Source organism: Candoia aspera, chromosome 6 (genome assembly GCF_035149785.1).
Source record: "Candoia aspera isolate rCanAsp1 chromosome 6, rCanAsp1.hap2, whole genome shotgun sequence".
In the NCBI taxonomy this organism is placed as follows: domain Eukaryota; kingdom Metazoa; phylum Chordata; class Lepidosauria; order Squamata; family Boidae; genus Candoia; species Candoia aspera.
In genome coordinates, this window is record NC_086158.1 from 58007354 (window position 1) to 58022049 (window position 14696).

The following is a 14696-nucleotide window of genomic DNA, read 5'->3' on the forward strand; positions in this document are numbered from 1 at the left end:
TAATCAGAATTATCAGAATCTGTTCATAAACAATAATATTTAATAGCAGAGAAAAAGAGGGAAAAAGAAGTGGCCATGAGTCTTCCTAGAGTTCCTGAATAGATGCCAATGCAGAGCTTAAGTCAGCATGCTATGAACTATATATGAACTTCTTCATTAAATACATTGTTTGATATACTACCTATTGCCCCCGATATCATGATCACCATTTTATTGAAGACTGGCCTGCAAAAAAGCAGTACAGAATCTGAAACTATGAGTCTACTGATGAGAGGTTTGGTTTAAGTCAGTAAACTGACTTGAGTAGATTTAAGCTTGCAACTGAACTGCAGAGATTATGCTATGCTATTCAACCTGATTCAATTGGTCCCCCCCTCCACTCCTGAGTTAAAGTGCAATCCAGACATCCTTCAGCCAGTCCAAAACAATGACATCACAAAGTCTTCTGTCCCACTGCTAATCCCTATTATATTTTTGCTGCTTCTGTTTCAATTCAGTGCCCAATGGTCTTGTTTTGATTTGTGAATTTGCCACTTATTCTAGGCAAGCTGCTTTTCCCTTTCAATATATGACTTCCACTAATTAGGACCCTGCAGCAGGAATGGGGAGTCCCTATCTTCAGAAGTCTGTCTAGTGTCCTTGTTTTTTTAGGTTGGTTTGTCTGCGTCTCCTCACACCATGCATTTCTGCAGAAAGCTGGAGGTTTCATCAAAATGTTGAAATGTGCATTGTGACATTACAACGCACATTTCAACATTTTGATTAAATGAGCTCTGCCTGTTAAGTATTTGCATGCAGTGTTATGACGCAATTACAAAAGGGGTGAAGTTTCGTCATTCCCCTACTGATTCCCTGTGGATGCCCGTGTCTCTCACCTTATCTCCCAAGCTAAAATAATATGAGATCAAGAAACATGTGGGAAGACATCAGTGCAGAAATAATCTTAGAGGGGAGTAAGGCAGACTGTGTCATAAATGAGCAACTAGCTACTGTACATCCTGTAGAGCAGGAGAACTGAAACTAATTACTGGACAACCAGGGCTCTTCATGGGGAGTGAGGCAACTGAAACTGGGGATTAAACAACAAAGGCCAAGTTCAACATCCCTCATCATTTTTTAGACATTCCAGTGAGGAAAAGCTGTGCTCTTGATAAGTGCAGGCTACAAAGCATATAAGTGGTATAATAAGATGCATATACAGTACACTTCTCACAATATAATAGCCTTATCTTTCTGGTGACCTTCAGCTGCATTGAGGTTCGCCTGCCATCACTCCTAGAGATCAGAACAATTGGCCATGCTGATGAGGGATTAGAGGGAAATCCAACACATTTGGAAACCATTAGGTTAGGGAAGGGTACCTGTTACAATGAAATTGAATCTTCACGTTTTCTTTCTGAAAAGACAACCCCATTTTAATCTTCAAAAAAACACTCACCTTTTATTATCTGTTGACACTGCATTGAGTCACAGGGTCCAGGGCTACCTTCTGTGTCGGTAGATGATTCTTCATCATCAATGTTAATTTCTTCAGTAATGATGTCTGGCCCCAGTTTTGCCATATACAACATGCTGATTCTTTTCAGGGTCTTGTTCTCTTTGCTTAGCTACAAAATGTTAAGTATATATGTTGTTGCTATGAGTTCCTTATACATTTTTTTCCTTCTCTATGAAAATAAGTATGTCAGTTGGTATATGGTCACCAATAGGTTTGGTTGATGAGAATAAAATTAATGGATTTTTCATTAGCCACACTTAAATTGGGGAACTCCTTGTGCGAGAAGGATTACTGATGCCTTCTAGTATGTCATGTTAGTGATTGTGATCTATAAAACCTCCTCATTTAAAGAAGGCTTTCTTTTAGCATTGGATACAGTTTCATCTCCTTGGTATATTTTATTTTATGGTTGTATTTTAGTGCTGTCTGTGCTGAATGATGCATGAGCAGCAAAAGAGAAGGCTAGAAAGCTTCATATAAATAAAATAGGGCTGGCATTCCTTGAGACATCAGTTGGGATGTAATAGAGCAGGTACAGGCACTTTTTCAGGCTAAGATTCAACCCTGGCTTTTGTGTTGCATCTGAGGAGCCAGATCTCCCAACATGGGTGAGGCTATATAAAAACTAAATGTTATTTATTAAAATACCATTAATATCATATTAATGGTATCATTTATTTATTTAATCATTTTCTCCTATCATATTAAAAATGATAATTCAGCACACCTTTTAGAGGAATTCTGAGGACTGTATTCAAGATTCAGAAGTTGTATACCTCCATGATACATAGAGCATAAATCATGGTTCCTGAAAGACAGCTTCAAACATACAAAGGCTAGTATTTCGTTGTATCCAATGATACCCTTCTTCAAAGTGAAAGAGCTTCTTCTGGAGAAAGACAATAATTGAGTGTAATTTAACCAGTACTTTTTCCAGTTGTGACTTCTTCTGTTGGGGACGAAAGGGTTTAGTTGGAAGTGTCTAGGATCATCAGCTTGGCCATGAAGAGATGAGCAGTTAATATAAACCATGGGCACTCCAACCACCCAGCTAAGTAAGAGGCTGGATAAATATCTATGTTTATCCCAAGTCTTCTCCTGCAGCTGCCTCCATTGCTGTATGCAGCTCACGTTTCTCAGTCCCAAATGCTAGCATATATCAAACAGGGATTAAAGGAGGGTTTTAGCTACAGTATCATTTTTCCCCCCTCTTTACTCAAACATATACACAGGCAACACAACTCAGATTGTGTCCCAAACTAGGGACACAATCTGTGTTTCAATCATGTTTGGGAGCCCTTCATTTGTAATTGACATTGGCAAGAAAGTATTTGTAACAGTATTGTTGAAAGGAGTTGGAAGCTAAGATGCTCTGGAAGAAGGAAAAGAGACCCTTGGAAGCCTTGGCTCATATTAAGGGTCTCTGCATGCAGGAATTAGAACAGTTCCCAAAATAGATATAGTGGCAGTTTCTATTACAATGTGATATTCAGCTAACCACCAGAAATGTCTTGGTTTAAACTAAATGGTCAGAACAAGTCTGAATCTATTTATCAATTTCAGCACTTCATTTTTATCTGCAGCTATAATACAAACACAAAAATCTATTTTAGAAAGTAGATATTACCAATAGGGTCCATGAGAAATGATTTGAACATGGGGATGTTTAACTTGCAAGAGGAATGGGTTAAGAAGGCCAACCTCTTTTTTTCCTTTAGGATATTTTGTCAGCTGTTACTTCTAAAGACATGGGAAGGGAGGACATGATATGACTATAACTGTGAACTCTTCCCTCTCCCCAGAATTCAAGCATTTCTGGAGATCCAGTGAGTACACAATAGCCCTTCCCTTCTGTAAAGACACACCTTGACTTTAATCATCCATGAATATATTGTGGCTTTCATATAGGGAATCCATAGAGCTCTAAACTTTGTACTATCAGGCTTCAAGCTCAGATGGAAGCTTTTGCACGTAGGTCAATGCTTTTAGTTATACATATTTAATTATATCCAATGATACATGATCATCAAGTTTGTATGGTGAGTTCTACACTTTAATGGATTAAGTTATAGCTCCACATAGGTAGCCACTTTCTCATCCTTCTCCTGAGGTGGCACAAAAGATAATTTAATCCAAAGATTTTTGCTCTTTGCCTCAATATATAAAAATAAAAAGATATAAAACAAGGAACAACAAAACCAAAGAGAAAGAAAAAGAAATGTGACAAAGGCTTATAATGCATATAAACAACAGCTCCATTTCTAATTACCTTGGCCACAAGAGTAATACTGATCAGATGTTTTCATCATGTTAATAGAAACTCATTTCATAAGCAGAAAGAGAACACATATCAATAATCCAAGACTGTAAAATTGGAATAACGCTGCCTTTCCGATGCAAAAGAATAATCTATCTGCTCTGACCCATACTCAATAGATATGAGTATAAATATTTCTTCATACAATAATAGATTCCCAATTCTGGGAATAACATTCAGAATCACATTCACACCTTTACACTACTAATTTTTCCAAAATCGTATTAACAAGCTTACAAAGTAAAAGAGCCTAAAGTATGGCTGCAATTACCCCAAAGAAAAATTAACCAACTGAAGGCTCCTCTGTGTTGTAAAATTGGAAGGACATGGGCTACAGCCCACTGCAAAGTGGACCATGTAGGTGAACATACTGTAGATGCCAGCATTCTGTTTCAACAAGAACTAAAATGTCATTGGATCTGACACAAAAACATTTTTAAATGCAGGTTAGAAATGCAGGCAACAAGTTTTTTAACCTAAGAGCAGGCCTTAAAGTTAGTTGTTCAAATTATTTCTGCACTGTTTGAAACCTAGCCAAGTCCTTGCTTCAAATGCAGTTTACTGATTTAATTAATGCAGGTATAGATGCACTAATTTTCTGATTTTATTTTTTAAAAATAGTTTTTGAGGAAATAAGGCAAGAGGAAAAAGAAAGACCTGCAAAAAAGAAGTAGGGAAAATCCATTTTGAGAGGACAATACAAGATAGCACAGAAAGGCAAAGCCAAATCATCATGCTTATTTCCACACCCTCCAATCCCTTTGTTTCTTTCATTTCTGCCCTTCAATGTCCAGTTCCATTAATGAAAGAATATTGTTTCAAGGTAGTGATGATTATTCATCATTGGTAGTACTAATTATATATACACAGGCTCAAAGTTAAATAGATATAAAAATGAAAAAGTAGAAACTGAGAATGTTAACCCAATCTCTTGCACATCGGCATTTGATGCCATCAGAATGCAATGGTTCCATGGTTTCTGAAATATGAGACTCAATGACAAATTACACACCAGCTTGCCTAGCCTTTAAATCAGGGTAGCATTGAGAGCAGAAGCTGAAAAGGGAGCAGCAACACTCCATACAAGCATGTATAATGGTCCTGCAGCTTGGTGGGAAGAAGGTCAGTAATTGGAATACCATACAAAAACAATACCTCTGTCCCTTGCAATGAATAATTTTGCATTACACAATACAAAACTAACAGCTTCTGTTACTAAGAAATAATCAAAGAAAAATAGAAGATCAAGAAAGTTAAAAGTATTATTCCCCTCTCTCCAAAACAACATGAATGATTATAAATCATCTTGCAGGTGTAAGAAATATACTGCTCCAAGAGATGTCCTATTGGATTCTGGTGCAATTTCACCAAAGTGAAGTGTGGCCTGGTTTAGATATAAAGAAAAGCCAGGGTTTGTTGTTTGTTTGTTTGTTTTCACAATTCTAACTTATCAGGACTGAACCAGTACATTGGTGTATGCTGTCTAATCGTGTATTGATGTATTTATTTGATTGATTGATTGATTGATTGATTGATATAGTCAGCTTTTAATCAGTACATTGGTGCATGCTCTCCAGTCATTTATTTATTTTAGCCAGCTCTGTTATACCAGCCAAAGAGGATGGTGCCAGTCTCTTACTTTAGTGTGTGTCATTTCATAAAAAGGATGGGAAAAAAAGTTCCATAACTTCATATTCTTACTGATCTGTTCTCATCTTATAAATAGTATCATTATGCAAACAATCAAATAAATACCTCTAGAAAGTACATTGTTAATGCATCTACATTTTTTTTTTTAAATACTGCTGTGGAATTTCTGCCATATCTGAAGTAGTAGTTTGGGTAGGGGGGAAATTCACAAATGCACACAGATACACACACACTGTCATGGACCAGCCGACATTGCTAATGAAATTTGGTTCAAAATTGCTTCAATCCATTTTCTGATGATGAAGTGGTTGGAATGTGTTTTTCACAACTAAAAAAAAAACTCCAAAGAGATAAAAACATTCTTTAATAATAATAATAATAATGCACTTTTGATGAGATGGAATATAGAAAATTATATACTTGGCAAATTCATCAACCTAGATGCAATCAACAGAGCAGTGCAGGTCACCTTTTGCTTGCTCCATAGTTTGCTTTCATAAACAATCACCTGAAATGTAATACTCTGCCTGACTTTTCCATTTGATTTAGACCCTGAAAAGCTCATTATTCTTTTATGTCACAGACACTCAGTATATTTCTAAACTTGCTTATCTGTTAACCTAGATGCACAAAATACACAGAAGGGGGGAAAGTGCCAAGGACTATGAATATATATATATATGTATTGCACAATTTACTTCTTTGAGGGAATACTTCTCAAATTTTAAAGGAAACCTTTAAAACCAGGTTAAGAAAAAAAAAATCTATATTTCAGGAGACTGCACATATTTGCAAAATAAGAGTTTTCTGTTGTCCTTACATCTCCCCATTCCCCAGATATGAGCATCGTATTTCAGGGCCACTTCCAATAGAAAAGATTGTCACAGAAAACGTCTGCAAGTAGGAAATAATGTGAAATCCATATACTGGTTATCACATGAGGTAACAGCACTTGTATATTTGGCCAATTTTCATTTACCAGCATACTCTGTGTGTGTATGTGTGTGTGTGTATATATATACAAAGACACACACACACAAACACATACACACACACACACACATACATACATACATGCACAAAATGGAAGTATTTTTCATTCTAGCATGCTAATTTACATACATGAAACACATAATGAACTATTCTCTATGAAATAATTTTATCACGCAGTAACTCTAAGAGTTTAGCCAACAACACCAAAAAGTGGAGGATGCTAAATATATCTACATGTTCAGTGGGCTAGTACTAAGAATATTTTGCACAATCCCCAGTGAGTAGATATGCCATACTAAGCTATGCATATTTACTCAGGAGGAAATCCCACATACTCTTTAATAGGATTTCTACCAAGTAATACACAGTTGTATCTGCGTTTAGTGACCCTACTCACAAAATAAGACTAGACAGAACTGTAGCCTCATTCCCTGAAGTAGATATCACAGCTTCTCCAGTGTGCTGGTGGACAAGAAGGTATTGGCAAAGCTGTTGTGTGACTTGAGTCCATCCTGACCAACCTGCTACCCTACGACTATGACTTTTAAACAGAGAAAATAGAAAATTGCTTCTTACCTTAGTAGCCAGAGCTTCTGCGCTTTCACGACATGTCTTTTCAATCTCAAGGTGGTTCTGTATACAGCTGACTTCCTCAATAACCATGTGAGAAACTAGAGAAGTAGGGGAAAACCTGTGATTCATACAATTTCATATGAGTCAAATCTTCCCCCTTTATTGTTACTCAGAAGATCATCCGATCATTATGAATATCTTCTGGGACTATCACATAATGTTTCATTATGTATATAATTGCTTTTCATAATCACAGACACTACCATACCAAACATAATAAAATTATACATTCAGATTATGAAAATAAAAAAACCCTACCAACTAAAACCTAAGGATGAAGGTGATGGACAGCATTTCCCACATCTATGTATCTGGAGAAACACAACTAACCCCAATCCTATACCTATTTGTTCAAAAGGAAAGTTCATCAAAAAGGAAGGACCAAGAAAGACTGCAGGCTAAAATTCTGAGGAGAAACTATTCAACTTTAACTCTTCCTAGTGCTTTGCTTCTTTTAAAAGTGCATCCTATCGTCTTTCCATTTCTTATTTCCCTCTATTTCCATGCTCTTGGCCCCCACTCAGGAAAACCTCCCTGCTTGATGTGCCACTTCATGCATCTTCATGCATCTCATGAAGTGAGTTGTTGCTCATGAAAGAGTTTGCCTTTTGATAAAATTTGTTAGTCTGAACAGGTGCTACCAGACTCCTCCAGATTTTCCTTTATTATCTTTTTTTTTTAACTAGGTGGTATACTATTTCTTTTCTCTTTTATTTTTGAACACATCTGAAGAAGACATTTTTGGTTCTTTTTAACATCCTTCCCCAACTAAATATCACTCTGAGATTTGGTCTTTCTGACACAATCTCTGCAATTCCAGACTATCTCTACAGTATGTGCTCTACCTTGGTGAGATCACTCTCTTTGTACTCCTGGATGTTTGCTTTTATTTTCAAATCTTCACTAAGATTTCTGTGCTGCCAGACTGACTTCTTTTTTATCTTTCAATTCCACGTACAATATGGGGAAAGAATCACAAGTTTCTTTTACACTAATGTACTTGTGGCAGAGAAACAGCCAATTGCCAAGAAGGCTCTAATCCCTCCTTGGTCTGTTTCATCCAGGTTTTCTGCCATTGACTCTTTAGCTCCATCCATTTTCATCATTCTCTACTCCCCATTAATCCAGAAGGCTGACCTGCCTCTGCTATTAGGAAAAGGACACTTAGGAGCAATTGAGTCATTTCTATATTCCAAAGATCTCTCAGATGCCTATGCAAAAGACACCTCATCCTCATAGGATTTAAATACCCTAACTCTGGAACCAGCAGAATTTAGATCTGTCAAAAGATCTATTGTGGAATTTCTCCCCATCAAGGCCTATTGGAATGCCTTATCCATCCTGTACAGTATATAGTATACCCCTGAACAGGTTTAAAATTTTGGAGGAACCTTCTCCATATAGAGTGACTATTTTTGTCCCATCCCCACCAACCCAAATGTAACCCTTTTCAACAGGCAAAAATAGTTTACAGGTCAGACTTACTGCCCCAACATGTCATCCAGATTATACTACTTAAAAATTATTCTGTCATTCACACTGTTTTCTTGCAGCCGGGGTACAAAAACTGCAGCCCAAAAACCAGCTGTAGCCTGCTAACATCTCTTCTGCAGCCTCAAAGCATCCCCTGAGAATGCTTTCTTTCTTTGACCTCTTTTAAATGTGGGTCAGAGGAAATGGGGAATTGTTTGGCCTTGTACAGAATTCAGACTCCTATTTTACCCTTTAAAACTCCTGTACCACTCCCCCCACCTCAAATGTATCCTGATTCTTCCCACTTTTAGAGTGTGGTCCTCAGCATACTAGGTCAAGGCTAAGGAGACTCTTGGGCCATTGGAAGTTGCGCATGCCTACTGGCATGTTCAAAATCAAGTCCTTTACAGCTCAATAAGTATGGAATAGTGCTGAAAACTGTGCCTTGAAAGCACACAAGAGCAATGACACGCTCCATAATTATTATTTATACTTTGAGTTCTGTGAGCTTCTGGCACTGTACCATGACAGAGATGAAAGCAAACAGCCTTAACCCAAGGAGATATACTGAGATATGATGCATTGTGCTCCAGCTAGGCCTAGAGCACTGCCACATGGCAGTAGCTTCTTGGGTAGAAAAGGTAAAACCAAAACTGGCCAGGGAAATTCTCTACGCTGGGATCATGTAATCAAAGAACGCAGAGGCAAAAGAATTGGCACAAGTGCCCATACTTTAAGAGGCTTATCTTCTATTAGGTCAGCCCAGGCCATCCATTTTTGCTGTGTGCCATGAGCCAAGAATAGGAATAAGCAATGCATGCCATGCAGAGATACTGTCAGCAAATGGAAAGAGTGTATAAAACATGAAAAAATGCCTCAAGTAGTCTGTGCGGCACGTTGCAAATGAAAAACAACAGACGCCAGCCAACTTGTTTCAGACCGTAATCATATACACAGTTACTTGGGAGTAAAAGTCTATTAAGTCATTATAATTTACTTGTATGGACTCAGCTGCATATAGGCATAAAGGAAATTATTGTCTTTAGACTGAAAGTAAAACTGATCACTTAAACTTGGAAAGTAAAGTGCTTTACTACACTTGTCTACCATGCTATTTTTAAGATACACATATAAAATATTTCACCTTTAAAACTGTACGTGTAAAGCATGTAAATATGCAATGAAACCAGAACTAGTATGTCATGTTTCACATACATGCAACATAAATGTACTATGAAAAACACTAGAAACAGAGCAAGAATTGATTGTTCACATGGCATACTGTTCTTACATATAAACCAGTGACCAAAAAGAAGGTAAATGCACCTTAGTTGTTTTTATCCAGTAAGGCATTGTGATTTCCTACAGTTAGCTGATAATTTTTTTTAAATGTCCTAGACAGTTCTGAGAATAGCAGGAATAGAAAATTAACTAAATGCAAATGAAACATAAGGTTCTTTTTAAAAAAAATCTATCTCCTAGAGATAACTCATGGTTCATTTAAGATTAGTTAACCTGCAATTATGATTACATTTCCAAAGGGGGAAAAAATCTTTAAAAATTAAATAGAAAGAAAAAAAGATACTAATTTGTAAGACTGTCCCAAGTTCTTCTTAGGTTGATATTAAAATTCATAAAGCAGCACTAAGTGGCCAGAACCCTCTCCAACCTCAATATTTTTTCAGGGGTAATAATAATATGCAGGCCAACCAAAAACCACTTAACTAATTAGTAGTTGCAGTCACCGAGAAAACATGAATCAACACTGTTATTACAAGTGGCACATTTGAGTGGCATCTAATTATGACTTGATGAGCGTGATACTTGCATTATCAACATTACTCCCGCAACCCATCAGGGACTAAAAGCCGCTGATGGCATTGACTGCAAGAAACTCCCACTCAATGGCGCTGCAGCACCCAACAATCTCCTTGGCAGGGGCACCCTCACTAAATGGCACGTTAAGCGTAATTACTGGCCGACGTTGTAAATAAACAGGATTGGAAGTGAAAATTGTACCAAGTGCACAAGACACAATCTGACACATTGGAAGTGGCAGCCTTAATTGAGAGTTTCTTTGACTGCTCAAGATCATTTCAACCGCATTTCTCGGAGGACAGTGATTATAACTGTGGAGACAGACGGCATAATGGTATCAGCACTGCTGACAGAGCAGTGAATTAAATTGTATCTGCTGTTGTGTGAAAGCCTTGATGAGAAGTACAGATCCTTAGTGGTCTTATCATTATCACACAATGGTCATGTTGTCATCAACCTTTCTGGCTCCAATTGAAAAGAAATGATTGTGTGGTGAGGCGTCCCCCTCCCCTACCACCACCTTCTATCTCTTGTGCTGAATAGAACCAATTTTCAGAGAGCTATGAAATCACGCTATAGGGCCTAAAATGCAGCTGCTTGGCACACAAACTGGGCCCCATTAAACAGGAATCAGGCACAATATGTGTTTATGCCGAGAGAACAAATAGAAGCTGAGCACAGGCCAAGTTTATTCACAGACACAAAGCCCATGTAGCTCTTCATCAATATAATTGCCTTTTATATTGTCATTTAAATAATGGGCTCCATTATTGCTGTAAAATCCTAATATTCCTGGCATTCATTGCTATGTTTACAAGATATGTCTTTTTTTTTAAAAAAAGGAAGGTTAAAAAAAAAAGAATCAGAAAAAAAGTGAAAAGTAAGATAAAAGAAACCTATGGCATTTTACAAAAGCAAATACTACTTTTGAATTTTAAGTCTCAGCTACTTGACATTTTCTGCCTGTTTTCTGAATTGCCAATATCAGAACAAACACAAATAGGCCACAAGGTATTTGTGTATGTTTACATGTGATACTCATTCCTTTCTTTTTCACAGGAATTTGACATATAATTAGAAAATGTGATAGCCTAGAGTTTAGGATGGTTTTGTAGGAGGCATTTCATAAATGGCCTATATATAAAGTAGGGTAAACAAGAGCTGTGTAAATTCCTTTGTCAACTCCATACTAGATGCAAGGTGCCTAGGCTTTTTTTTTTTTATTAACCCAACAAAACATACTATAGTGACAGAGAGCTAACATAACAGGCTGTGATACTGTTGTCATCTTTCTCGAGAAGCTATTCACAAGAGCTTTTCCACTCCCATTAGCTGCGTTTTGTTACTTTCAGACCCAACACTGGATCAATAGAAGCGTTGTCTCATAAGAGGAAATCTGGGTATTTGGCAGGATGGGTGAGTTGTTCATATATTTATCCCTTGTGCCAGCTGAAGCCAACATTACACCTATTTTAAATCTGGTGATGCTTGATCTTACATGAAGAGGGACTCTGAAGCTCAAGAAGTCTACAACCCTGGCCTTTCAATCCATAAGCAAGTAGGGCTTTTCTGAGATAGGAAACTTGGGTGGGATTTTGTCTCCTCTCTGACTGCATGCCAAAAGGTATCAAAAGAAAGTACCTACAGGTAGGTGCAAAAGGTAAACAAAACAGGACAAGGCTCCTTTTCATTATAACTCCTTGAAAGGAAAATATTATCCAGAATTTTTTTTTAAAAAAGAGCTTTTAGTTTCTGCTAACAAGAAAAAAAAAACTGTTCTCTTACTGGCTATTGGAGCAGAACTCTTAAAAATAGAGAAGCCATTAAGCTGATAATGAATGCAAGAAAGCAAAAGCAAAAAAAAAGTGAAATGCTTGTAATCAGTAATATATAAATTTTAATTAATTGTATGTGTAATATTTATGCTAGGTCTCTTGGAAATAAATCACTCCTTCTCAATCAAAGAAATACTATCCAGACTAATGGAGTTCAAAGCAGCATTACCCTAGTTGAATTATGCAATTTGTGAGTCATGGGAGATTGGAAAGTTAGCAAAATGGAAGTAACTCCTTGGCAAAACAAATTCAAAAGGAATAAATGAGCTGTGCCCTTTGATAACATCAGACAGCTTTTCTGTCAGGCTGTAACATCTTAGATAATGTATTAGTATATGCTTGACTTTACAGATACAAAAATGTTTGTCTTTAATGCAGAAATCCTCTATCACCTTTTACAAGTGTACAAGAGGCAAATATCTGTAGATGAAATCCACTGTTGAGAGAACAAAACCTTTAAATTTCTGCAAACATTTGTATGTACAGGAGCCTTGGCTGACTACTTCTTTTGTAGTAGAAAAGAAGAAATATTTCTGTCCTTTTTGTACCTACTTGGTTTGGATCAGCTCCAGATGGATCAAGCTGGGCTAAAACTCCTAAGCCCACTCTAGTTCAAATAGGGATTCTGGACATTTTTGAAAACTGTGCTATCTACATCTATAGAAGGGACAGTTATAAATCTGGGAGGAAAGAAGGAATATAACTAAGAGGGTTTAAGAGGAGGCTTGATTCTATTTCCTCGCTGCCATGAGAAAAGAAATGAGAGTAGAGTGGATTGTTTCATCCTTGCTCAGTGGTCCTGCCATATTCAAATGCATATCTGGAAGAGGCGTCATATGGACGGCCAACTGTTAATAGAATGAGGTAAAGGATGCTCCAAAGACTGGCTGCTTCTCATGTTGTTGTTGTTGTTGTCCCAGTGGACTCTGTTGGCTCCCTCTCATTGGAACCCAACATAAACCAATCTGTAGGCAACAAATTTGTAATGGTCAGCATCCCTTCCTTCCTAATTCTGGCATATTAGGCATGCACAACGCCGATACTGAAACGAAGTGCATCTACCCAAGCTGGAGATCTAAATCTGATAGCGGTAATCCAACATTATAAAAGAAGCAAGTCATGGAAAATAAATCAGTACTAAAATGCCTGAACGAGTCTATAGGCAAAGCCTACCAACAGAAATTGCAAAAGCCATTAACTAAGATTCAAATAATGGGCAAAACTATAGTATCATAAATATATAGTTATTATTTAAAATTACAATACCCCCTGACAGAAATTATGATTGTTAAAAATAATTCAGTAGTTCATAGCTTCTTATGTAACATTCTTTTGTCAAGAAAAAATTGCATGGAGAAACGTGCTTGGGCATTTTGTAATTTATGTTTGCACCTAAAGTTACATGCTTCCAAGCATATCATGAAAACCTTTCTTACCAGAGAAAGGTTACCTCTCTAGAATACCAGAGTTGCTCTATTCTGTTCTCAGATGAAAATGCAAAGATCCCTTTCAGATGAATTTAACTCCTGGTGACTACATGCATGCAGTTATCTTGGAGTATTAATGAAATGGTTTACCATTACCTTATACCAGGACATATTTATATCTCTATAAACTAACCAATAGCCCTGGAACACTCTGGTGGTCTTCCAACCAAGTACAGGTAGTCCTTGTTTAGTGATCACAATTGGGACTGGCAACTTGGTCCCTAAGTAAAGCAGTCGCTAAGTTAAACCACAACTGTGCTTATGATCTTACTTCCGCTTTCCTTTGCTTTACAGACCTGAGAAGGTTGTAAATGTGAGGATTGGTCATAAAGTTACTAAAGTTATTGTAACTGTGAACAGTTGGTAAACAAGGCAGTCACTAAACGAGGACTATCTGTATTAACCAGGGCCAGACCTGATTAGCTTCTGGGATCAACCAAAGTCAGCTGGGTGCTAACATCTGCTGAGCTACTCCCTAAATATCTACAGGCAACTCATCCATGACTATGGGTAGCGTGACTTTCCCTTAAGAATGGAAACAGGTTCAGATGTTAATATTTTTCTAATGGCCCTAAACCAAAAGCAGAAATTGTTTCGGAGCAAACTGAAAGAACGTTCTGTTCTGACCAGACACAGTTATATTTATAGAAGGAGCACATCCTCAAAGAGAATCTATTTACACTGTGTGTGTTTTTTGTAAGTGTAGTTGCAAACAAAACCAAGAATGCATGTGGTTAGATACACATCCATAATTTTGTTTGCGATCACATCCACCAACTCTGGCAAAGCAAAGCAGATACTCTGCTTAAATGTTTTGTGTTTCTACTTGCTTGTCCCGCAACAGTGAATTTTAATTGACCTTTAGAGAGTTAAGTATCAGGTGCTACAATGGTTTTTTTCCTTTTTAAACTTTTTATTTTTTTATTTTATTTTTTTTTCTTTTAAAAATACTATAACCAAATTGCACACTTTGCAAAGCTCTCGGAACAGAA

At 37.1% G+C, this 14696-nt stretch overlaps 1 protein-coding gene across 1 annotated transcript in view; it reads right to left on the bottom strand.

Annotated features, from left to right (window-relative positions):
- The window catches only part of SHTN1 (shootin 1), a 97884-nt gene that overhangs the window by 55148 nt on the left and 28040 nt on the right, over positions 1-14696 (bottom strand). Inside the window, exons 4-5 of the mRNA XM_063307213.1 lie at positions 7035-7129; positions 1439-1607 (exon numbers count right to left, since the gene is read on the bottom strand). Coding sequence (XP_063163283.1) covers positions 1439-1607; positions 7035-7129 — 264 coding nt within the window. The remainder of the gene's footprint in view (positions 1-1438; positions 1608-7034; positions 7130-14696) is intronic.